The following is a 25133-nucleotide window of genomic DNA, read 5'->3' on the forward strand; positions in this document are numbered from 1 at the left end:
CTCCCCTTAGTCTATTTCATCAGCCCCTCTACTTAGAGCGCTGTCTTGGCTTTATCATAGCACCTGCTCATAGTGCAGCTTTTGTTCAGCTTAAAAGTTTCCAAGAGTGGGTTTTATCCAAGGTTGCCAACTTAGCAATAATGCTAATGGAAAACCAAAGCTAAGTGCAGCTTAACTGTTCATCTTTCGTTTAAAAAACAGAAGGGGGCATGTCGGGTGCAGTGGCTCATGCTTGTAATCCCAGCACTTTGGGAGGTCAAGGCGGGAGAACCACCTAAGGTCAGGAGTTCAAGACCAGCCTGGCCAGCATGGTGAAACTCTGTCTTTACTAAAAATATAAAATTAGTCGGGCGTGGTGGCATGTGCCTGTAATCCCAGCTACTCAGGAGGCTGAAGCAGGAGAATCAGTTGAATCCGAGAGGCGGAGGTTGCAGTGAGCTGAGATCTCGCCACTGCACTCCAGCCTGGGCAAAAAGAGTGAAACTCCATCTCAACAAACAAACAAACAAACAATCAAACAAACAGGCTGGGCACGGTGGCTCACGCCTGTAATCCCAGCACTTTGGGAGGCCAAGGCGCGCCAATCACGAGGTCAGGAGATCGAGACCATCCTGGCTAACACGGTGAAACCCCATCTCTACTAAAAATACATAAAATTAGCCAGGCGTGGTGGTGGGCGCCTCTAGTCCCAGCTACTTGGGAGGCTGAGGCAGGAGAATGGCGTGAACCTGGGAGGAGGAGCTTGCAGTGAGCCGAGATCGTTCCACTGCACTCCAGCCTGGGCGACAGAGATAGACTCCGTCTCAAAAGAAAACAAAACCAACCAACCAAACAAACAAAAAACCTAGAAGGGGGCTGGGAGCTTGAGTGGGTGGCGCTGGTGTCTGAAAATAGCACTAGGTGACATATAAACATAGCACGACCTCAGAAAAGGAAGGCAGGGTCACTGCCAAAGCGTTTCCTTGCCTTTGTGGACCTTCCCTGGCAGAGAGCGCTAATGCTTCCCGGTATTTAACATTTCACTTCCTGACAAATGTCACAGAACCCCAACTTGCTTTCTCTCTCTCATTTAGAGGATGCCTGTGGTCATCTGGTTTTTTAAAACTCTGCATTCCAAACCAGTCATTTTCCTTGTTTATGCATTCAAAGAAACAGATGGTGAAAACCACAGGGGGAAAAAGCCAACCAAATACAGCACCCCCCGCCCCCTGCCACCGATTCCAGCCTTCCTGATGTTACCATCTAATTCACGTTGGTCCGTAAATGGCATTTAAATAAGACCAGGATGAAAAATGCTGGTCCCATTTAAATGCCAAGTCCAGTGCAGCAATCCGCATTGTGACGTATGGAAGATCAGGGAGCTGGAAGTCTTCTACTTTTGGACATTCTCTGCCTCGACCTGTTGCTTGGGTCACTTTCATTCCAATTGTGTGTTCTCTCCTCGGAGTAAAAGTGCTGACTGAGCTGTACCTTACAAAGTCTCCAGTTTTGTGGTTCATTAAGGCTTTTTCTTGCTGCTTGACATTAAGTACACAAAAACCTTCCTACGATCTCTCCTCATTCCACCTCCCAGAACTGCTGAACTTCAGCCGAAGACGCACACCAAGGTCTGGTTAAGGGGACTGCAGGTTTGGAAGAATTCTAGGCATTTGTTCGGTGAGGCATTAAACGAATTGCTACACAAAGGACATTTTTTAACTAATTTTCTCAATGAAATCAAGTCAGGTTTTTCATTTCCTTTCCCCCTCTGTTTGCTTTTTTTTTTTCTACATTCCTTTCATTCTATGTATTTATTTATAGTTACAAAGGCTTAGCCTTTGGAATTACCAAACTGACCTCTTAATTCATTAGTGTTGCCAGGAAGGGGGCTGAATTGTGAGGTCTCTTGGGGCTCTATGACCCAATGCTACTGCAACTGCTTTCGTGATTACCCGGTACAGGATTTGCACTTTCCATATATGGATTTTCTGTCCCTAGGAGGAATCCAACCTTTCTCAGATGTTAGTATACCATTCTCAGTAACTAATGGGAGGGTCCAAGACAGAGACTTTGAGAAGAGCTATGAAGCCAAGAAGGGCAGATTGCAGACATTTAGAAAAGGAAGAATCCATTTAATACATCTCCAAGTCTGGGTCCCTGCAGGATAGGATCAAAAGCCCAAAGACTGGCGTTATGTAGTTCTCTAATTAATCTGCTTACATAAAAGCAAGAAAATAAACTCGAATTGCCCCACTCCACACTTTGATTGTGTTTGATCCACACTGTTTTGAGTCTCAGATCCTGGCAGCATGAGTTTTTGGAGATGCTTTTGACACTTTCGTGCCTCATAATTTTGAAAGCCATGTATGCTGAAATTTTAAAGAAGAGGGTCTGTGTTTAGGTAGCAGAGAGAGAGAGATAGGGAGGTCTGAAAACCAAAATGATGACAGTCAGCAAGTTGGATGAGAGGCCCTTGGGATTCTTTCTGATGTTTCTGCATCTGTGTTCCCTGAGCTGGTACCTATAGCAGAGCAAGGGTCCTATACTCAGATGCTCGAGGACCAAGCAAGTAGGGTGTAGGGAAGAAACAAGCCAGGCTTTGGTGCCGGGGAGACAGAACTCCTCTACCGAAAGGGGGAAGACATTGCGCCCTGTGTTGCCAGATCTTTCACATTTTCAGAAGCCAGACGTTTGGGATTTTATGTGAAACCTGGTTTTCAAAATTGGCTTAAATTTTAAAAACAGTGTCTTGGCCAAACTAAACACGTCTTTGGCCTCCGGGCTGCCAGTCTTTGCCTTCATCTGTGTATTTTTGCCCTCCTTCCTCTTGGAAATCTTCTGAAGGCAGGGCCCCCAGGCTCTGCACCAACTCCCTCCCTCGGCGAGAACTGAGCTGTCCATTTCCACAGATGCCCTGCATGCCCACACCTCTGTGCCTTCATCCATGCCATGTCCTTGTCTGAGATGCTCTTCTTTCTTTCCTCATATTCAAACTTTAACTGATTTTCAAGGCCAGGCTGAATGCCTTTCCCCCACCAAGCCCTTCCCAAACAGATGTCTCTGTCCTCGGAACTCCCTGAGCCGGTGATCCACACATCTCTAACGGCACTTACCACTTGTGGTTTGACGGTCTCGATGCATCTCATCTCTTCTTCCAGCATTTTAAAGTCAAAGATCATTCCCTCTTCATTTAAATATAAACCACAGGGCCTAGTACAGTGCCTAGCACAGTAGGTCTTGCATAAATCTATTGAGTGATACATTAATCAACTAAAAGAAAACTGAAGGCTATTAAGCAAGATGGCATGAGGTCTGCCAGTATAGAATAAGCTTGGTTTCCAGGTAAGCCAGCTCTGGGTTAAGTAGAACCCATGGGATATGGGGCAGAACGGTGCCCTATCAGCCATGCATGGTAGCGTTGGGCAAGAGAGGGAGCCAAGAAGGCAAGGGAATGTTAGGTGAAGTTGAGAAATCAGAAACCGTAGAAGAATGCACCCGAAATTGGGTGAAGCCACTATTGGAGGGCAAGGAGAGCTGCTGGATGTTTTCCTTTTCCCCAGTTGAGCTCGTATATGACATGAACACCTGGGTTCTTCTTAACCACAAGCCAGAAATATGTGGGAGAGTGTTTTGGAAAAGGGAAACCAAAACAAACCCTGCTCTTTAGGAACATATCAGAAGGAACATACGCTTGCTTTAGCTCTGGGGATGTGTGATAGGCTCGTTCATGAGAAGCTGTGTACCAGAGGCCATGGCCCCACTGGGTCTTTTTCTGTTGCTTATTGGAAGAATTAGGTCTGAAGAGGGAAGTAATTAACAAACAGAAGCTGGACTCAGGCAGAGCTGGATCTAAATCCTGGTTCTACCACTCACAAGCTATGAGAACCAAGGTTCCATTCTAAGCCTGTTTTCTCATAAGTAGAATAGAAATTATACTTCCCTCATAGGCTATATGAATATTAAATGAGATCAAGTGCATAAAGTACCTGGCATAAAGCCATAATAAGCCTTAGCTATTGTTATTGTTATTGCAATTGTCACCTAGGCTATATAGATTTTACCTTTTGACTTCGACTTCGAGAAATCATGGACTAGGTAATTGAGATTAACCACCTTGCTGAAGACAACTTAAAAAAATGAAGAAAAGCTAGAAAAGATCTTCTTAATAGTGTCAAGAGTTAAAGGATAATAAAGAATTACTAGGTCAAACTTTGGGAGAAGAATTAATAGAGGTGAGATTGCTTTTCCTTGGGGGGCATTTGCTATTTTTTGCTGATCTGAAACAGGTGCCTGGGAGGCTGTGCTGGGTTTTCTACAGCTTATTTGGGTAAGGGGGAACATTCGACTATAGGGCTCACCAAGGTAGGGACCCCAAACCACCTCCGACTTTGGGTTGGAACCCTAAGGACTGTATCCAAAATAAGAATTAACTGGAAGTAAACCCACCCTTGCACAGGCTGAAGACATCAGGGTTGCCAGAACATCTCAAAGCATGGAATCTGGTGTATGCTTGCCTACGAGGCTGGTGGAAGGAAACAAAATTCTCTCTGGAGGCAGAGAACATCTTTATAGGCTTCACAGTATTTCTACAAATGTATTAAAATACAGTGTCCCACATACAATCAAAGATAAACAGGAATTCAGGGGACAAGACAACAGGAACAAGACAAGCAACAGTCAATTCTTGCTTTCTAATGTGCTAAGAATGTTATGTATGTCTTAGTAATCACAGATCTCAAGGCTGTTTCAGAATGTTTTAGGATCAAATCATGGGAGAAATCAAGATTTAATCATTCCTAAATTTAAGTCAGATAGAAAGAAATTAATCTTCAGGAATGTATAGTGCTCAAATTGAGATCTAAGAGGCAGTGAGAATTTCAAACCAAAGCAGCAGACGGTAAGAGACAGTGGCCCTTGATGATCATCTGTAGAGTTCTTGGGGTTTCTGTTTTCTGCTGTTCATATCAGTATTGGCATTATTATGGTTATCACCAGAGCAGCTCAAGACACGCCAATGGGAAACCCCAGGAGAAAATGTGTTTTTCCAAGTCTAGGAGATAAAGATATTTATCCAAGAGAAAGATGGCAAGGCTCCAAACTCAGGACACTTTGTTAAAATGCTCATTAGATGAGATCTTTTCAGTGGAGGTTCACAAGCTGGGTTTGTTTAGAGGCTCTCACCAAGAAATAGGACACTTGCCCATCTCTGGAATGCCTAGAAACAAAGCATTTTCTGTCAAGACAAGTTGTGCTCACATTGTGTCACTTGTTCAAGGTCTCAGCAAGTCTCCTTGGGGGCACTTCTTTCCTTGGGTATCCACTTCACCTCCTTAATGCAGAGCTGGCTAGGTGCCTGGGATAGGGGCAGAGCAGTGGCAGCAGAGGCCATGTGGTCAGAGCTTCAACTTCTCAGCTGCATGCTGCTAGCTCAATGGAGCACTAAGGGAAGCTGGAAGGGAGCAGACGGCGGCCACTCACAAAGGCCAATCCCTCTCCCCACAGCAATCCTCATAACCACCATGTTTTGCTATGTTTCCTTCTGATGCCAGCCCTGTGGGTCACCCACCCAGCTGCTTATCATGACTTCTCATCTCTCCCCTCCCAACACTGTCTTGTTTTGGCTACTTCCCTCCTTCCATGTGCTTCCAGCAACCCTAAGTAAGAACAAAGCAGTAAAAAAATGAAGCAGAAAAATCCTACTCTTTGATAGGAAGAGTTGTGTAGAGTGGATGAGAGACAGAGAGATGGGATGGAGAGGAGACTGGGTAACTTCACTACTTAGTCATGCTCTAGTGACTTATTATTATTTATGCTTCTACATTATCTATCTATCTGTGTCTGTCTATCTTTGTATGCATCAAAATTTTAAAAATTAAAAAATATATATATTTTGTCATTTTAACAAGATTTTAAAAAATAATAAGAAATATTACTTGAAAGGTTTTCTTCGAAGAGAATGGTGGGACACAGACCTGTTCTAGATTCTATGTCCCATGATTCCTCTAAGTCTCTACAATCCAAAGCAACATTAAAAATAGCCTGAATTGTGCAATCCTTTGCCTCCAATATAGAGATAATGCCTTGATTATTGACGAGTGGAGTTTACCCATGAATTTACCAGAGCAGTAATGTGTGGATCAGCTTCTTGTGTCCTTCCCTAAGGCCTAGTCAGGAGCTAGGTAACCCAGGAGGTGCTCAGGAAATAACAATGGGTAATTGATGAGAAGTTAAAAAGTGTCCCTGTGCCATAATGATTACGGATTTATAACCTCACCATTCATAGTACCTACAATTCTCTGAATTTAAAAGTATGTTTTACTGATTAAAACAGCCACGTATTTGCACTTTTCTTGGCATATGTGGGACGTAAAATTTGACTGCTTCCTGTCTATCTCTAATTCCTCCCCAGCCCCTGATTTATTTATATTATCTCTCTTTGTGTTTCATGAATTAACAAGAGTGTTTAGCTTTCCAAAACTGCCTGTTGGAAAGGACTTCTTTCACTTAAATGCCCTTGAAAAGCATTAACAGAGCTACCACAGTATTTATTAGACTTTATAATAACCTCTTTGTCTTAAATGAACTATTTGATCCCTTCCCTTTAAAGAAAACCCTAGGAAAAGAAACATTACCATTATCAGTGCCTGCCCATTAGAACTGGGATCCCATTTTCAGAAACTGCAAAGCTACAGAGGTTTGCCTGTTTAAAATCCAAGAGGACTAGTTGCTTTTCTATGACCAAAAGAAAAGCCACATGTTGCCTACCCTGGATTTATTAATTCTCTGTAAATTTGCTCTGCCCAGCTTGGGTGTAGCAGTGAGCTCATTTATTTACTTGCATAGCAACAATATAATGAAAACTGAGTCTGGCCTTAAAAATACACCCTCGTAAGCCATGCCCAAGGTTAACTCTTCCAAATGCTTCTCAGTGCTCATGAAGTTTTTTCCCCATGTATTTTGGGGAGGTGATTTACTTTCTTTCAAAGTTCTTCTGATGCCTGATTTTATGCCAGAACTAAGCCTTTTGCTAGCCACATGTAAATCACAGCCAGCTTCTTTCCCCAGTGAGGAAAAAGTCACAACTGGAAGCTCAGAAGTGGAGCAATGGTGCTCCTGGGTCAGTTTCATTTGACACAGCATTGGGCAGCAGACCCGCTCAATGGAAACAGTGCCCTCATTGTTAAGCCCCTAGCATGTCTCCCCTGCTGCTTTCAGGAAGCTCTTTGTGTGGCAAGTGCTAAAGCAATATTTAGTTATAGAGTGACCAAGCACCAGCGAGCAGCTAGAAGCATTTAACATGAAAGAACACGACGGGAAATGACGTCTGGGTTTCACAAGTGGTTGAGGTCTTTCTCAGAACAATGCCAAATACAAGCCTGTGACAAGTTGGATACAGCAAAGCCATTTTTTTTCTGTCTCATGGACTGAAATGTTCTTTGAATGAAAACCGTAAAAAAGCACAAGTATTTTGGCTCTTTTGATGTCCGAATAAATTCAACAGGACTCTGAGCACTACATCTAGATTGGGAAATGGATTTTAGAGAGATGCCCACAGACTGCCCTAAGGGGAATGGGACTATGGAGAGGAGGTGAGAGATGAGCATTTTGGGACCCAAATATCGATTGGTATCATTTCTTCCTGAAGAGGAGAATGCTCAGGTTTAGTTGGAAGAAAGGATGCAGTGGCTGATGGGGCAAACCACTCACGAGGCAGAACTCGGTGCCAGCTCTGCAGGTGGTTGTCATGTCCAGAGACAACAGGCCTAAAACGTCTTCTGCAAAATCCAAGAGGATTACACAGGGGAAAATGGGCAGAAAACAATGAGTTCCAGGATGAATTGCTTTCTTAGCTCTTGGTAACAAAACAGGGATGAGAGTGATCCTTAATGGGGAACTCTGGAAGTTTTTTTGGGTACAGGACCCAGGTCTGTCAAACACTGATTCTCACTGGCTCAGCACACTCCAGTCCCTGCCTCCTTGTGTCCCTGCCTGCTCCTGCTGTCTTTTGGCATAGCTCTGTCTTCCAAAGGGCACTGTGGTTCTGGATGGGATGGTGGGCTGGATCCTAAAGGAAGAGTAGGAAAGATTTGCAAAAACTTAAGCGTCAAGTTGAAATTTATAATCAATGCTTGAGTATCTTTTCTTAAAAAAAAAAAACACTCTTGATGTCAGGCCGTTTTTATTAAACTGTTAAAGTGATTCTGAGAAAGAATCAGATAAGGATATCTGGATCATAAAATTTTAGCAAAGATCATTAGAGATAATCTAGCGTCACTTGCCATTTCACAGTTGAGGGAACTAAAGTAGAGTTAGTTACTCAGGCTATTAATGACAAAGAAGTGAAGGAGACCCTTGGTTAGCTGGGCCAGCAGTGCAGCGGTATACGTTTCTCAATGCCCTGTGGCCTACACTAGCAATACATGTTAGACATTTTCCAGAAATTTACTACTTTACTAATTTCACAAGTAAATACTCTCAAAGAAAGTTACTTCCTTATATGAGAGCCACAACTTGAAAGCTGGGTAACTTGTGTTTTGGGAGGTGCCCCCACCTGGTTAAATGAAGTTACCCATTTGAAGGAATTTGAAGTCATTTGGAAAGACAGTCTTAGGCTAGGCGTGGTGGCTCATGCCTATAATCCCAGCACTTTGGGAGGCCAAGGAGGGCAGATCACGAGGTCAGGAGTTCGAGACCAGCCTGCCAACGTAGTGAAACTTTGTCTCTACTGAAAATACAAAAATTAGCCAGGCATGGTAGCACGCACCCATAGTCCCAGCTACTTGGGAGGCTAAGGCAGGAGAATCACTTGAACCCAGAAGGCGGAGGTTGTGGTGAGCCGAGATCGCGCCACTGCACTCCAGCCTGTGCAACAGAGGGAGGGTCCATCTCAAAAAAAAAAAAAAAAAAAGAAAAGAAAAGACAGCCTTTCCGTGTGGCAGAGAAAGCCAACATAGCAACGTTCTCAGTGGTACTGGAGTCTAGACATCACCCTAGTGACCTGGTCAGGACTCCTGGATCAGCCCACTCTGAAACTGCCCACTACAGCTGGGTGGGGGGAACTTCCACGCTCCTTAATTCAGATTCCCTCAGTATTGAGGCTACTCCCTGGACCTGAGGTGGGAGCCCTGGGCAGCAACTTTAATTCATCCTGGCCAACAGGGTAGGATTTAGCGCCCAAATTGCTAATGAGGTGCCCCAATATGCCTTCTTCTTTAAGGGCTTGGCAACATCATCCTTCAGCCGGGATGTAAAAATCATTAGCATTGGAGTCAGACAGACGTGGGCTCAAATATCAATCCTGCCTCTCACTGGAGGCAGCAAGTTAACTTCAGCAAGTGAATTTCCTTCTCAGACCTCAGTTCCCTCCTCTGAACAGCAAATGCTGTGAGGCGCATCTCACGAGGCTGTGGAGAGGATCAAGTGCTAGTACCTTTATGGGATCCCTAACATGGAGCCAAGGCTCAAGGCGCCTTGGGGTCACCCCCACTTTAGTTCTAACACTATCTTGCAAAATGAGACGGAAGCATGGGGTAATGACACAGTGAAGGCTGCACATTCAATTGGTGGTGACTTTGAAAACAGAAACTATTCCAATAAATAACTGGTTTAAGTGTGCCATGCTTTAAGAAAACCAAGTATTACAAAAATTAATCAAATAAATCAGAGGCGATTGTGGCATTGCTAAAGGCTTCTTTGCTTCAAAAAACTGATATACTGTGGGATCCCTTTAAAGAGAGGACTCCTTGGTGCTCTTCAAATGTTACTGGAGTTACAGCCTACTTTTTTTTTTTTTTTTTTTTGAGACAGAGTTTTGCTCTTGTTGCCCAGGCTGGAGTGCAATGGTGTGATCTCAGCTCACTGCAACCTCTGCCTCCCAGGTACAAGCGATTCTCCTGTCTCAGCCTCCCAAGCAACTCGGATTAACAGGCATGCACCACCAAGCCCGGCTAATTTTTTTGTATTTATTGGAGACGGGGTTTCATGGTATCAGTCAGGCTGGTTGCGAGCTCCTGACCTCAGGTGATCCACCCACTTCGGCCTTCCAAAGTGCTGGAATTACAGGCATGCGCCACCGCGCCCGACCTACATCCGACTTTTGAGGAACACACATTGTCCTATGTGAGTGGCACTGACACACATTCAACAGGAGCAGCACTTCTCTCTAGAAGTTATCTTGACAACGTTTAAGGCACAGCTAGTTAGAATGAAGTGCTTTTGATTGCTGACAGTTTCTAGTTCTGCATTTTGCACAATGTATTCAAGCAAGTCTTTTTTTAAAGATTTGTACAACCAGGCCGGGCGTGGAGGCTCATGTCTGTAATCCCAGCACTTTGGGAGGCCGAGGTGGGCAGATCACCTGAGATCAGGAGTTCGAGACCAGCCTGACCAATATAATGAAACCCCATCTCTACTAAAAATACAAAAATTAGCCGGGCAAGGTGGCGGGCACCTGTAATCCCAGCTACTTGGGAGGCTGAGACAGGAGAATCGCTTGAACCTGGGAGGCGGAGGTTGCAGTGAGCCAAGATTGCACCATTGCATTCCAGCCTGGACAACAAGAGTGAAACTCCGTCTCAAAAAAAAAAAAAAAAAAAAAAAAGATGTCTTCAACGAATATTGTTTGTTTTATCATGAAATTAAATAAATAAATTTATTCTGTTCTCTCTCTCTCACAGTGTTCTCCTACTTAGCCAGACATAGTATTAAAGCAGTCTCTTACCTCTTCACTCTGATAAGCACAGTCATTTAGCATGAAATCATTGAAAAAGGAGGGTTAACCTCTGTTTGCTTTGGTGTGGGTTTATAAGAAGTTACTAATGCACTCTTAGAAATATGCATTATCTATAAACTTTAGAATGAAGTGCAACTGAGTTTGAAGGCCTTGGCACTGGCCAAACAAAAAGGACCTTTGTTAATTTTTAAGGAGGGGTGTTACAGTTTGCTCATTGCTTTGGCTTGGGTGACTTGTCTGAGAAAAGATACTTCTCATTTTCAAAGTGAGCTCATAAAGTCCTGCCGTTCAACTGCTGAATGACCTCCAGTTTTGTGTAATATTAAAGTGTATCTTGAAACTTCAGGCATGACATTTTAGATGGCAAGTTCAGTTCTCTGCATAGCCCCAAAAATCATGTATCAAGGCAAACAATTCATTTAAATTAGGTTTATCTTTATGTAGAGATGTACAATTCTGGAACATAGTTGTACTTTATTGATTTATAAATGAGGAAACTGAAGTACCCTCTGCCCTAGGAGTATTTTTTGGGTGTGTACGTATTTTGTGCATGTATAGGCAAGGAACAGGAGAAAGTGAGGTGAAATCAGAGTTTAACTTTTCTGGAAGCTTTCATTTCCTCTAAACCTATTTTTTGCTTGTTGTTAGACAAGTCATGCTGCTAATATATAGCACTTAGTTGGCTAGTATCTGAGTGTCGCTCTGGGCAACCAGATTGCACAATGCCTCAAATTCCAATAAGGGAAGTCCTTGTTCCTTAGCCAACAGCTTACGGGTGTCTCTGTGTGTGTATGTGTATGTGTATGTACGTGTATGTGTGTAATTTGTGATGACTCAGTGTCTAGGAAGGTACAAACATTGTAGCTAATCTATTTCTGTTTCTTACATTACCTTTCAGGAATGGGCCTGGAAGACCTGGCTAAAACCTTCGAATCATTGCCTGCCAACATTTGGCCGTGACCCACTTTGGAAGGTAGAAAATGGTCCTTAAAGATGATGTCATAGAATCTTGGTAAATCTGAATATTACTTGAGTTTTCCAAGTGCCACCTCAAAGCAATACTTACCCCAGTCTAGACCATCACACACATTGCAATGGCAGACCGTTCCATTTTTAAGGAGCCCTTGAGATCAATGAAATGTACAACATATTCTGGGACCATAGAGAAGGGAGAAACTGCTGGGTTGCAGAGAGGAAGCTTCATGAAGGGGATGAACCTTGGAGTGGGTTTTAAAGAATGGATAGGAGTTCACAGGGAAAATAGAAGGGAAAGGCATTCTAGGTAAATCATAACATATGCAAAGGAAGTTCTGTTCCTCAGTAGAAAAAGTCAGGCCGGGCACAGTGGCTTATGACTATTATCCCAGCACTCTGGGAACCTGAAGCGGACATATCACCTGAGGCCAGGAGTTCAAGACCAGCCTGGCCAACGTGGCAAATCTCCATCTCTACTAAAAGCACAAAAATTAGCCAGGCTTGGTAGTGCATGCCTGTAGTCCCAGCTACTGGGCAGGCTGAGGCATGAGAATCGCTTGAACCCGGGAGCCAGAAGTTGCAGTGAGCCGAGATGGTGCCACCGCACTTCAGCCTGGGTGACAGAGCGAGACCCTGACTCAAAAAAAAAAAAAAAAAAAAGTCTAGTTTTCCTCCTTAGGTGACCACAGAGGAGTTAACTAATCTTGTCTAAATTGGGCAAAATGCACAGAAGTTAAACTCTCAGATAAGCCCTTCTTTACATCACTCATGATTTGCTTCAAGGTGCTCATTGTCCTTACAGGACACAGACAGTGACATTCTGAAAGGTCCTTCAGCGAGGGAAATGACTGTATATAATCTGACACCTCTCATACCAGATGGTAATGAGCTGGACCATGGGATTTGAGCAGCAGCGTGTGAGGGTGGATGTGTGATAAGATCAGAACCACCTTTCAGTTAACTAAAGGTTAACTCTAATTTAGCACTTTGATTCTTGCTTCCACCTTGTTCAGTGGTTCACTGGGCTGCTATCTGTGGGCTGATGCTCTACCAGGTGCTCAGCCTATAGCAGTCAGGAGGCAGCCATGGCTCCTGTGTTGATGCAGCTTGTAATTTAGCCCCAAACTGATCTTCAGAAAGAAGTACAACAAATAGTTCCAGCAGTTAGAATAGAAGCGACACATCCAAAGAATAATCAGAGAAGCACATATAATTTCCCATGCAGATCAACCATGAAATGGATGAACTCAGGCAGCAATTTCACTGATCTTTGAAGCAGAGAAATGAGACTATTTTAGATCTTTTTAGGCTTTTGGTTTTGAACATTTGTAGATTTCATTTACCCCCAAACCATAATCCCATATTAAGTAGAATTTTTGCTGTTAAAAATTGAAAACTTTTTTTCTTCTTTTATAATTCAGCTTTTCAAATTATTCGACTATGAGTTAACTTATTTAATTTAGGATTGCCTGTGGGTTCTTGGCAATCATGATGCATATTTAGAAATCTTTGCAAAGTGAGAAAAATATAACCTACATATTGTTTTCTAATATGATGAAATAGTTATGAGCCCTAAATAAAACAATTAATGGAGCAGACATGATATGGTTTCCTAGACATTGACCTAAATGTTTATTAATTTCTATTTTTCAGTTTTTGTGTTTCATATTTTGGAGCCAAAAGATCTTTTATTCAGCTCCCAAACATTCTTATAGGCACTGGGCATGTTGCCTACAATGCCTAATGGATAAAACGGCCCTGTGCACAAAACACAGAGTGAAAAAGACCAATGAAATTAAGTAAAGGTGGCAGTGTATATGGTTTTCAGATAACTTGGAGAGTTTTTTTCCACCCTTTGCAGAATTCTTGCAGAACCAAAGAGAAAGCCACACACTCAAAAAACACAGCATATGTGTTAGCAAGAAGGCACTTGTACCTTCGGTGTGTAGTAAGAAACACAGCAGGGCTGATGCAGTAGAAAATAAACTCTGAGAAAGGAAACGCAAGGTGAGGGGAATGCATTCTTTTAAGCCCCTGTCATGCTAAGCACTGAGCCAGGGACTTTCTATGTATGCTTCCATTTAATTCTCACAACAGCCCTATGAAGTAGTTAGTATCATTCCCATTAAACAGATGAAGAAACCAAGGCGTAGAGATGGTCAGTAACTTACCAAAGGATATACAGCTATGGAGAAACAACCCAGCATCAGCTGAACCCTGAAGGCCTTACTCTCTCCACAATTCTCATACTGTCTGCTTGTTTCCTAAAAGGGTGGGGATTTTAGGACTATATTTCTTTCTCTAAATGCTGATTTAATACGTGATGAATGTCAGTTAGTGTGGAGGGGATGCAAGAGGGTGGGTAGAGGTTGGAGTTTCCCAGAGAGCAAAGTTGAAGTGATAGAAGGCAGAATTCACTGTCTTTTTTTTTTTTAACTTAAGTGATTCATTAGTAGAAAAAAGCAGTGCTGGGTAAAACTTCCGAAGCCCACAGTCTGTAGCAATATCAAGGGAATTTTGAACTATGGAAAGTCCCAAATCATAATCATATTGGAACATGTCCCAGCCCCTTCATGGTCCCTTTACAATGTTTCTCGAAGTCTAGTCCTAGGCCACCACCCACAAAACTATTCAAAGAGCTCCATAAGATGCAGATTCCTGGGCCCCAAACCAGACCTACTGGATTAATTTCTCCGAGGGAAAGACCTGGGAATCTGCATTTAAACTCACTGTCCCTACCTCTATGGTGATTCTATGCCCATTAACATTTTAAAACCCCTCCCCGGTGGTTCAGAATAAGATTCCACTGCCTCCTCATTTTCTTATTCAAGAGCTTTTAAAGACCATAGCTTAAACTATCAGGCATATCTAGTTCTGGGCTCATATTATCTTACAGATGAAAAATTTAAAGAGAAAATGAGCAAATTGCTTTATTAAGCCAGTCAGTAAAACTGCTAAAATGCAAACTCAGAAAAATGAGACAGCCACGCCTGATCCCCAGTGCGCTGGGATTATCTCTTAGGGCCTAGGCTTAAGTCATTAGAATGATTCCCACCCACTGAGAATATCCTATACCCAGGAAGATGTTGACAGATGTTTTTTAAAGCAGTTGCAATTGCCTGGAAGGCTAAAATCACCTCCTAGCAGCTAAGCCATCTCCGCTATGAAAGAAAGGAAGGAAGGGAGGAAGGGAGGGAGAGAGAAAGAGGGAGGGACAGGGAGAGAGAGAGAGAGAGACAGAGAGAGAAAGAGACAGACAGAGAGAAATAGAAAAGAGAAGTGAGGAAGGGAGTGAAAACAAAGGAAGAGGCAACCACACTCCCATGAGTGTGAACACTGGTCCAGGGTACATGGAGAGAGGCAGCCTAGAGACCCAGGATCAGGATACTGTGGAGAAGCCCTTGGTGTTTGGCAAGGAAGGTGCCAGGGCCACCCTCTTGCCCTCCCCATCCTGGCCATGTCACTACCCCAGACCCTGACTGTGTGATGCTTTAGGCATGACCTACTCTTCAGCCCTGGCTGCAGCTCCTGGAAGGGCTGGCACAGGTCATTTTCAGAAGTTGATTTCCTCCTGCAGGACTCATCTACCTTTTGCTAAACAGAAAATGTTCTAGTGAGTGTAGACTTAAAAAAAGCAAAACAAACCATGGAATGTGAGTGCCCGAGGGTCACCCCAGCACCCCAGCCCTTTGACATCAATCCAAGGGAAGATGGGTCAATATCTCTGCCCTCTGGAAGGATGGGGAGCCATGGGGAAAGCCTGCAGGGCAGTCCGAGCAGATACAAGGGGAAGAAGTCTGAAGGCTTAGGCTTCTCCGACTTGGAGCTGAAAAGGTTGGGTCTAAAAAGGAAAACATGCTACCTTCCTGCCAAAGTCAACTGTGATGAAAGTTTAGAGCCCACCACCTCCCAGCCAAGCATTTCCTGTTCTGGCCTCCCCTTCTGCCTCACACTGGCTCAGATGTGGGAGAGCTATTTTTAAGGTGCAAACAACCAGGACTAAGAATGAGAGAAGTTACTTATTTATAGTTACACCTTTCAACTGTTATTTTTCCCCTCTGGAGATAGAGGCCAGGTTTCGTTTTCCCTTTGAAGCTACAATTCCTAGGACAAGGAAGACTGAAAAGCCACAAGTCAGTTTATCACCTCTAGGCAGGCATCGTTGTCGTGGGCAGTACAAGTCTAAAAGCTGTGCACCACCCTTGAGGAATCCCTCTTAAGGAACATATGCTCAGTTCATGCCACATGCATGCTCTTGAGAAGTATTTTGTAAAACATACTTTTTATATAAAAGGTGATTTAAAAATGCATTAGTGCTTTTGTTGGAATCCACCAAATCCACCAATCCTTTTAAAGGAATCCACCCGCACAGGGTCAGGGTCTGGGGTGGTGACATGGCCAGGATGGGGAGGGCAGGAGGGTGCCCCTGGCACCTCCCCTGCCAAACACTAAGGGCTCTCCGCAGTATCCTGGTCTTGGGTCTCTAGGCTGCCTCTTTCCATGTACCCAAAAATGCATTAGTGCTTTCGTTGTTTAAAGGAATCCTTTGTTTTTTCAACAGAGGATTCTAATAGCATCAAATAGATATTCCCTAATTTACAGAGGTTTGTAAAATCAGACTTCATATTAGATTTACTTGGGGCAGGACACATCTATAGTTAGTGTTCTAAGGGTCAACAAGCTCTTTCTGGTATATAATTGCATCTTTCCTCTTGTAATTCAGGGATATCTTCTTATCCAGTTAAATTGGTTCATTCCTAATACCAAACCTTGCAGGACCCATTGGAATTTGCCAGCAAATGAAAGAGAAAATCCCTCCCTTGTGGTGTTCACATAAGCATCAGCTTGGTTGTGGGTATTACCCCCAATCAGTCCACTGACATTATTTTCCTGATAACACGTGTCCCTACCTAGCATTCTCTTGGTTGCTTCTGTCTCCCCCACGGCAATGTAAGCATCACCAGGGCTTTGTTTATCTTTTTTTTTTTTTATCTTTAATTAATCACTGTATCACAAGCATCAAAAATATATTAGATGCTCAGCATTCATTGTTCAATTAGTGAATTTCTATTGACCTCAAATTGCTAAAGTATTTGGGATTATACAGGGTGTTGCAGAGCTCCCCACACTATATTTTTAAATTAATTCCTTCCTAAATATCCAAGCTCCACTGTTTTCACCCACTGCCTCAGGCATTATTATAAGAATGACTTGAAGGACAGGAGGATGGCTTCATTCCAATTCCACTAGTATCTATGCATTTTTAAATGAGTCAAACTAAGCTGACAACTCTATAGAACGAGTTGGTCAGCATGACCTACTCCCAGCTTCCTCACTCTCGCTACTTTGGGTGGGTTCCTTGTCCAGCCAGGCCACTGAGGTCATGATTCAGCTTTTGGCCAAGGGAGGAGCCTTGTTGCATCATCAGGCTTGTAGGAGACTTGGTGTCTGTTCCACTCAGTGAAGAAACAGAAAAGATAGGAAACGATTTGAGCACAGAATGAAGGCTTAGAAGCTGAGGTATGAGAAAGATGGAGAGAAACAGTTTAATAACCCATGTAACCCAGGATGACACAGGAACTTAGGAGGGCTGGAAATCAACCGTACTCAGCACGTGGTAATTCAAAGAAGTTTTGCTGAATGATGGATGAATGGCAAAATCATGCAAACATGATGCCTGGGTTAAGGTATTGGTTATATCTACTTCTTGGCAGCGTCGAGTTATTAATTTGGGAACATTTCCAAATGCTCCAAGTGCAATGGGGAAAAAAAATAGGTAGGAACAAAAATTTAGTTAGTCATTTACTCACCTTTTTACCCACGTGGGGCCCACTGGTTCCCCCAATGCTTCTCTGCACTGATGGTGGCACCTGATATACCTCTTGTTCTTGGGTGCCGTGGCCAGTGGGGACTTGGTAAATTCCCTGATTTTGGTAGGAAGGTGGCACTTGGTAGATGGTGTCTCGGGGAGCAGCCTGTGGGTTTGGCACTTGATAGAGCTTCTGTTGGCCAAAGGTCTGCTGCATCAGTCCAGAGGCAGGCTGGTCATGACTGGAGGCAGTCTCCTGCATGGGACCAATCAGGAGCTTCACCCGGTTGCCTGGGACAATGCCTTGCCGACCGTGTAAGGAGCATAGCCACCATCCTTCCAGTCCCCCTGTGTTCTGCTCTATGATGGTCAGGATGTCTCCCTTGCGAAAGGCCAGTTCCTCGGCACACTCTGGGACATTGTCATATAAGGCCCTTGCCATAAGATTCTAGAAAGGAAGGAAGAGAAGGAAACCATGTTAGAATATTGGGTTGGTCCCCTTTAGCAGCTAAGGCCCGTGCTCTTATGGAAAGGCACACTTCCTGGAAAGAGAGAAGCATAAATCTGAACAATAGACTGTAAGGAGAAAAACAGGTGGTGCAGACAAAAGACAGATACATACACACTGCGTCTGCCACCAGTGACATCAGACTGCCTCCTTGGAAAAGCTCAAAACACCAGAAGAGTTCTTTCCTCTAGCAGGAGATGCCGTGCCAAGGAATTATGAGTAGCACTGTTACAGAGTTAGAGCATGGTTCACTATACAGAAGATTTTTCTTCCTTTTTCAAAGTGAGCTTAAAGAAAAAAAATTCCGAGATATTCAGATGTTTGACAGTGAACATTTCTCAATATTGTTCTATACTGGAGGTGAAAAGAGTAAAAGAAAAATCCCAAATAACACACAGTACAAATAGCATTTATATTTGGAGTTGAAAAGCCAATAGAAGTACACATATATATGCCTTGGCAGGGCTTAGAAATTCTTTTTCTCAGATGACAGGAGCCTTGGATCCAGAGAGAATCCACAGGCAAGGCATGTAGACATGCCATCAAGCATGGAGCATAGGCCGGCAGCCATCTACATCTCCAGCTTTGACAACGAATTTATTAACACATAGGTGGATGCCAACTCTTCTCTTTCGGTCTTTTATGCATACCTTTTCTGAGGGCCCCTCCTGGCCCTCCCCTTTCGTCACCTACTTCTTGAATCTCGCCATTCACATTGGAAATGCTGGTGCCTTCCCCTTTCATGGGCCCAACACACTCTCCGTCTTTGTATGAAGGCCTGTCTGGCACATTCAGTACTAAGCAGACAGCCAAAGTAGGCATTCAGCAGAGAGTGGGCAGGCAGTACGTGCTGACATTCTTGGAGGCCTTTCAAAGGCTCGGAAGATTTCATTTCTTGGCGTTAGTAAAGTTTCCCAGCACGCGGGCAGCCATTCCCGCATGCCTGCCCCCTTCCCAGAGCACAGCGAAGTCCGGGACGTTGTTGATTCAGCACAAGCCCTCGGAACACTTAAAGTGAACTCTAATGCTTTGTTAAGATGTTTGGATGCACTTAATGTCATTGAGGTGGGGCTCATTTATGGAAGAAAGGATTGCGGATTGGATGGGGCAGGTTCATGACTTTATTTTATACCACGACACTCGTAGGATTTTCAGCTGTCATTGTCTGAACTTTTGCTGTCTATTTTCTTCTCTAGCAACATGGACTTGATCATTCAGCTTTGTCCTTTTCATTTCTTTGCCGCTGACTTGCACCACTCGCGTCCCCTTGTGCTAGCCCCATTGCCACGGATCCTGCGCGTTTTCTGCTCTGGAGGGCTGTGCAATGGAAGGGATCTGCCCTCTATTCAGTAGTTGGGAAGGGTCCAGTTCTGCTGCTGTGAGCCAGGTTCCTCTTAGCCAGGGCAATTAAAGGAGGTAAAGCCATAGAGGACAGTCCTCAGGAAGCTTTGTGATACTCTTCAAGAATAAGGTTGAAGTCCTTTTTCTTGACAGTTATGAGATCCAGGAAGTGTGGGACACAGACAGGTGAGCGGCCAGGGAAGCTAAAGGGAAACTGAGGAGTGCATATTTCAGGGGAAGGTTTCACTGGGTAGTTAATATTCCAGGAGGGGCTGTGTTTCATCTAACAATTAAAAGTTCACATACATAAAGATAAAATCAGGCAGCAGTTTACCCTGTTCATGGAACCATTTAAGGATGGTGTCATAATCCTAAAATTGTCTCTGTTTCTCTTCTCCCATCTTTTGGGTATTCTGTATTTTACAAGAGAAGTCATAGAGTTACAGAGGACAAGATTCTGGTCCTTTTACTAAAATGACCTCCAGGAAATGACTCCACCAGAGCTGTCCTGAGGTTATTAAGTGAGGAGATAGCTGACCACTCTGGCCTCTGTCTGTCCCTTTCTTCTGGGCCCATTCAGCAATTGGGAAGCCCCTACATGAAATCAGAAGCAACAGAGTCGGGCCAGTTGTATGGGACCTGAGGGTTGGTAGCTGTGCAATTATACTGGCTACAAAGAAGGGAAAGAAGAGAAACAGAAAACAGTAGAAAGGCAAAGGGCTACAGATCTAATCAGCATAAATCAGCTCAAGGCATTCGGAATTGGGCCAATTCCAACTCCAAGAGCACCATGAGGCACTGAAGTGGAGCACCGGAGCGTGCTTGATCAGAGGCAGATAGAAATCCCCGTGCGAGAGTCGTCCTGGGCGTTCTTTGTCCCTGCCCCAGTAACCTTCTTACCAACTGGTGAGCAGCCGGCTAATGTTTCTACACCGCCCCCGTGAGCTGCTTCTCAGGGGAAACTCTCAGAGCCCCACAGTCTGGGCTAATGTGGGCACCGCAGGTGAGTCCTCCTGATGGGTTGTCAAGACTTCCCAGCGGTCTTCCTCAGTGCCCATAGAGATTAGGTTTCAGGCACAGCTTGACACTGCTGTTAGTAGCCAGGACCCCAGCACCAGCCTATTCACACACCGATACGTATTCTCAGCCTTGGCTGAACAGGAGTGTGAGTTATTTAATATCTGTGCAAGCTACAGAGAGCCAATGTCTACATCCAGCCACTCTCCTAAACCGAAGCTCACAGCTCCAGAGACCTTTAGAAATCACCTTGACACAATGCCCTTGTGTCACAGATGAGGAAATAGATTTGGGGAAGCCAGTTTATCATTTGCCCAAGGCCACACTGTTGGCAGCGATGGAAAGAGAATTGTGTTCTTTCAGTTTAATCCTCTTTCCAGAACTTTAAACTACCTTAGCTCAGCCACGCAGCATCCTTGTTACTGGGCTCAGTTCCATTATAGGATAAAGTTCTGAAGAGGACCGGTTCTTCTTTTCATGTCTATGGAATAAATTGGATATCTGGGGTCTTGGGTTCTAGCTGTGTTACTTTGCCAGGCAACAGCACCCCTTTGGGCCTTAGTTTTGGTCTTTGGTAAGCTATGGTGATGTTTTATTTAATTTGCTAGATGGCCCTTGGGCTTCAGGCTCCCTCCCCTCCTTGCCTCCTTTCCATTTGCAGTCCAGGCTTGGTCCTATTCCAATGATGCTATTATATATGTTTTGTACCTATCTGATATTTATCTTGCTCACGATTACATTTCAGAAGAACTGTTATCTTAAAGCAGTATATTTCTGAATTATGAATGAGTTCTTGTCACTGCAACCTCTTGTTGAGTATCTGCCTACAAACAGCAATAGTGAAACCATTGGTTGCATTCAAGGGAACTTCTGAGACAACATATTAATAATGATACTACTTGATAAATTATGGATAAATCTCATCAGATTCCAACACAGATAATACATCAGCAAGTAGGGAAAGGCATGGGGCAGGAGTTGGGCTTTCGAAAAGATTTGGTGTTGGCGCATGGTTTCAGTAAGACCGTAATAGCCAAATGAATTTCAGCTGGACCATAAACCATCTCATTCAAAAGTGCACATCACTCGTAAGTAGGAAAATCAAGAATGAATTCTTCTGGCAAGGAGGTGGAGGGACCCTCTCCTTCAGTGCAGAGGTGTGATTCCTTGAGCCACAAAGTCAGACGCTGATGATCTGCTATCTTAGAAAAACCCCAGAGAGGCAGTTTCATCTACTCGAGATCTATTCTTTCTCCTGCCCGCCTCACCCCCTTGGATATTTATCTCCAGGGTAGGGAAGGTCAACACAGAAACAAATCAAGGAGAGATAAGAGAGCTATGTAACTCTATATCCAGTTGGATGGTTAGTCTCCAAAGGCTGGCAGTTAGCAATGCAGCTAGAGCTTGGCAAAACACCAAAACAGTTAGGGCACAGAACTTGAAAGCCAGAAGGAACTTTAAACAATTACCGTCCAATCCTTTCACTTTACAAAAGAAAAAAATGAGCCTCAAGAAGTTAATGATTTGCCAGCTCACCTGGCAAGAAAGTCTTAGAGCTGAGACAGGAATTCAGGCCTCTTGTCTTCAGGTCCAGAATTAGGAAAGAATTTAGTCAAGTGAAATACAGGTGCAACACAAGCTGTGGCTCTAATCAGGATTGCAAATCAGCGTTTAGGATCATGAGCCCTATCTGAGGGAACCCTGATTGCAGCAGCCTCTAGCCTTGATCCCCAGCCCAAGCTTCCTTGAAACTGTCTTCTTCTGGCCTCCATGATACCACTTTTTAGTTCTCCCTCTTCTCTTGACCACTCATCCTCATTCTCCATCGGAGACTAAATCTTTTTCCCATCCCTAAAGTGATCATGTTCCAAAGAGATTTGTCCTTTGCACTTTCCTCTTCTCAGCTATGTGCTTACTCTTTATAGGAAATCCCATCTATGAGATGGCATCTGAACACACTGATAATTTCTAAAGCCATAGTCTTCGCTGGATATTTCTTCTGCATTCCAGTCCCTTATATCCAGTCTAATGGGCATCTTCCTCTCTAAAAGCAAGTGCAAACGCTTTTCTCTCCTGCTTTGCTTTGCTTGGTTAACAGCATTCACACAGCTGCGCAGTAGGAGCCGCAGAGGTTTGCTGTGTCTCTTCATGACCTGCAACCCATCAGTGGGGCCCTGCTTTCCACCTCACTGCCACCCTTCATTCAGGTCTTCAGCAGCTTTTTTTTTTTTTCCTGTAGCACAGAAATTGCTTCCCAGTTGGCTTTCCTGCATTAAACTCCTTCCTCCCTCGAAACCTATCTTCCATTTAACCAGAATGGGTATCTATCCAAAGGCTGTTTCCCTTCCCAGTTCTTGATCATACTATTTCTTTACAGTACAACTTAGATTGCCCTGTTCAAGACTGTGAACTCCTTAAGTTCAGAGATGCAAATTCCTTTTGCATTTCTGGAACTTTACCCCAGTATCTGAAACAAAATATAGACTCATTAAATGTTTGCTAAGTTGAAATGGATTCTGGACTCTGATTTCCTCATTGTCTGCAGGGAGGGTGAAATTGTTTTACTTACAGAATTCAGCAAGACATTTGGTTAGAATTTTCAGATGGAAGTGGTGAAAATGAATGAACCAGAAAGAGAAATGTCATGTCCAAGTCACTCAAGCCTCACAGCCAGAGACTATGGGAGACAGACAGCAGGAAAGTGCCTGCCCCTCCCTATTTAAACAGGATAATGACGCAGATCGGGAGCCTGACCCCCCTGAAACTAGTGTTCGCAACTACGGAGCAAACAGGAAGGCCAAGAGGAACTGACCATCCCAGTGAGATTAAACACAATGGTCTCTTTTAAGAGCCTTTCTCCCTTCAGTGTAGCAAACTGCTTTTGGCACGAGGTGACAGAGCACCATTCAAACACTTTGCCAGACCACTTGGGTTCTGCTGTTCCTGGTTCCCAAGCTATGCCTGAGGAGTGGGAAGAAAATACTGTACAGTTGACCGGAACGCTGGTACAGAGAGCTCTAGGTCACGTGACGACTTCTACCCCTCACCCCACCTCCAACTCCTCCCTGCCTTTTTTCCCCTTCCCTCACTGCTATCAAAATGTCAAGAAAGCTTATTACTCCTATGTCAGAGCAACGATCTGCTTTTCCAAATACGGAGAGGTGTGACTTGTAGTTTCCATGACCACTCATGCGGTCGTTTGAAGAGAAATGAGACACAATGTCTGGTGTATCACCCCACTAAGACCGATAGCATCATCAATGGCCCGGCTTCCTCTAATTATTTTTACTTCATTCTATATTTGTCATGCAGGGGATTTGTCATGTCATGGCCTCAGGGTTGCCCCATTCTCAATGACATGATTTTCCTGTACCCAGTCCCCCAAAACTTTAGCCTGGACTCTTATGGGTTTGCGTGCCTGCACGCACAAATGCATGCATGCAGAGGACAGACCCCGGGAAACAGACACATTCAAGGAAATGGCCATCATCAAGGAAGTCAGTCCTAAGGCAGGCGGCTGAGGGATGAACATTGTCAAGGTCAGTCTCAGGGCACAACGGGGAAGAGAAAGGCTCACGTGCTTTTGTGCATACTGACGAAAACCGGCTTTGGTCTGAGAACTGCAAACCATTTTGGCTACATTTCTCCTCTCCTTCCCACCATCACCTTTGGGATAGAGGGGGATGTGGGCTCTCTCCAAAGAAGGAAACAGCCATAGTCAGAAAACATGGATATCTATAAGTGTCAGGATTTTAATTCTCAGAATACTTGGTTTACACTTAGGTTCTTGCATCTGAAGATCTGGAATGTTGAATTTTTTGAGTTGGTTCCTCTTGAGATTATGAAGTCACAGGCATGAAGCTTTCAATACAGGAGACAGAAGATATGATAAGTTATTATATCATATAAGATATGCTAATTTTTTTCCCAGTGCTATTTGTCGACTGTGTTCTGACACACTTTTCACTAGGTGAGCTGAATGGAGCTCACAGAAAGGCAAAAGCAGGACCCCACTTTGTCCCACTAATCCCTGGCATCCTTCTGCCCACTGGTGAGGGGTATTCAGCATTTCTCACAAGGCCTCCTCTGGCACCCAGACTGCATTTCAGGCAGTAATTTTTATTTTCTGGAAAGTGCTTCTTCTAGACCCCTATGACAGTTACGAAGCTTACATGAGTACCTTGGACCCTCTCTGAATCTTGACGTCATTCACTTTGCCCCAAGTCCTCAAGTTTTCTTAGATTTTCCAGCTTTGTGAACTTTAGCTATAGCATTCTCTTTTGAGCATGGCTGAGTGGGAGAAGGTTTGAGAAACTGACATTAGATTCTTGTCTCCCGAAGCTACTCTTTGACATGGCAAGAGAAGCTGTTAATACTCCTTGGATGTGCTGTGGGGCAGCGCCTGTGTGTGGTTGTGGATCCAGGGCCTGGGAATCTTAACATCTCTTCCACACTGGCCAATCCTATCTGATGAAGGAACATTTGGAACCCAGCACTATTTTGGTGGCTCATATACCAAAGTGAGGTTACTTTTTGAGGACTGGTGAAAAGATCTGATGCTCATTGCAAATTTGGATATTTGGATCTCAGAAAGAAATCTCTATCTGACCAGATTTGGTAACATGATATGGACAGCAGAGCTGTGCAATTAAAAAGGGTTTCCTCAAAAGCTGGGTTCCTCTCCTTCCCTATACTTGAATGAATGCCATCTATTCTTGCTTGATTTAGGGTTCATGCTGGACAGACACATTCATGTGCTAGGATTTGTTTAC

General features: G+C 44.0%; 1 protein-coding gene across 1 annotated transcript in view; it reads right to left on the minus strand.

Moving 5' to 3' along the window:
* The window catches only part of NEDD9 (neural precursor cell expressed, developmentally down-regulated 9), a 47550-nt gene that overhangs the window by 10680 nt on the left and 11737 nt on the right, over positions 1–25133 (minus strand). The window contains exon 2 of the mRNA XM_003263510.4: positions 17497–17943. Within this exon, the coding sequence (XP_003263558.2) occupies positions 17497–17943 (447 nt within the window). The remainder of the gene's footprint in view (positions 1–17496; positions 17944–25133) is intronic.

Source organism: Nomascus leucogenys, chromosome 8 (genome assembly GCF_006542625.1).
Source record: "Nomascus leucogenys isolate Asia chromosome 8, Asia_NLE_v1, whole genome shotgun sequence".
Lineage (NCBI taxonomy): Eukaryota > Metazoa > Chordata > Mammalia > Primates > Hylobatidae > Nomascus > Nomascus leucogenys.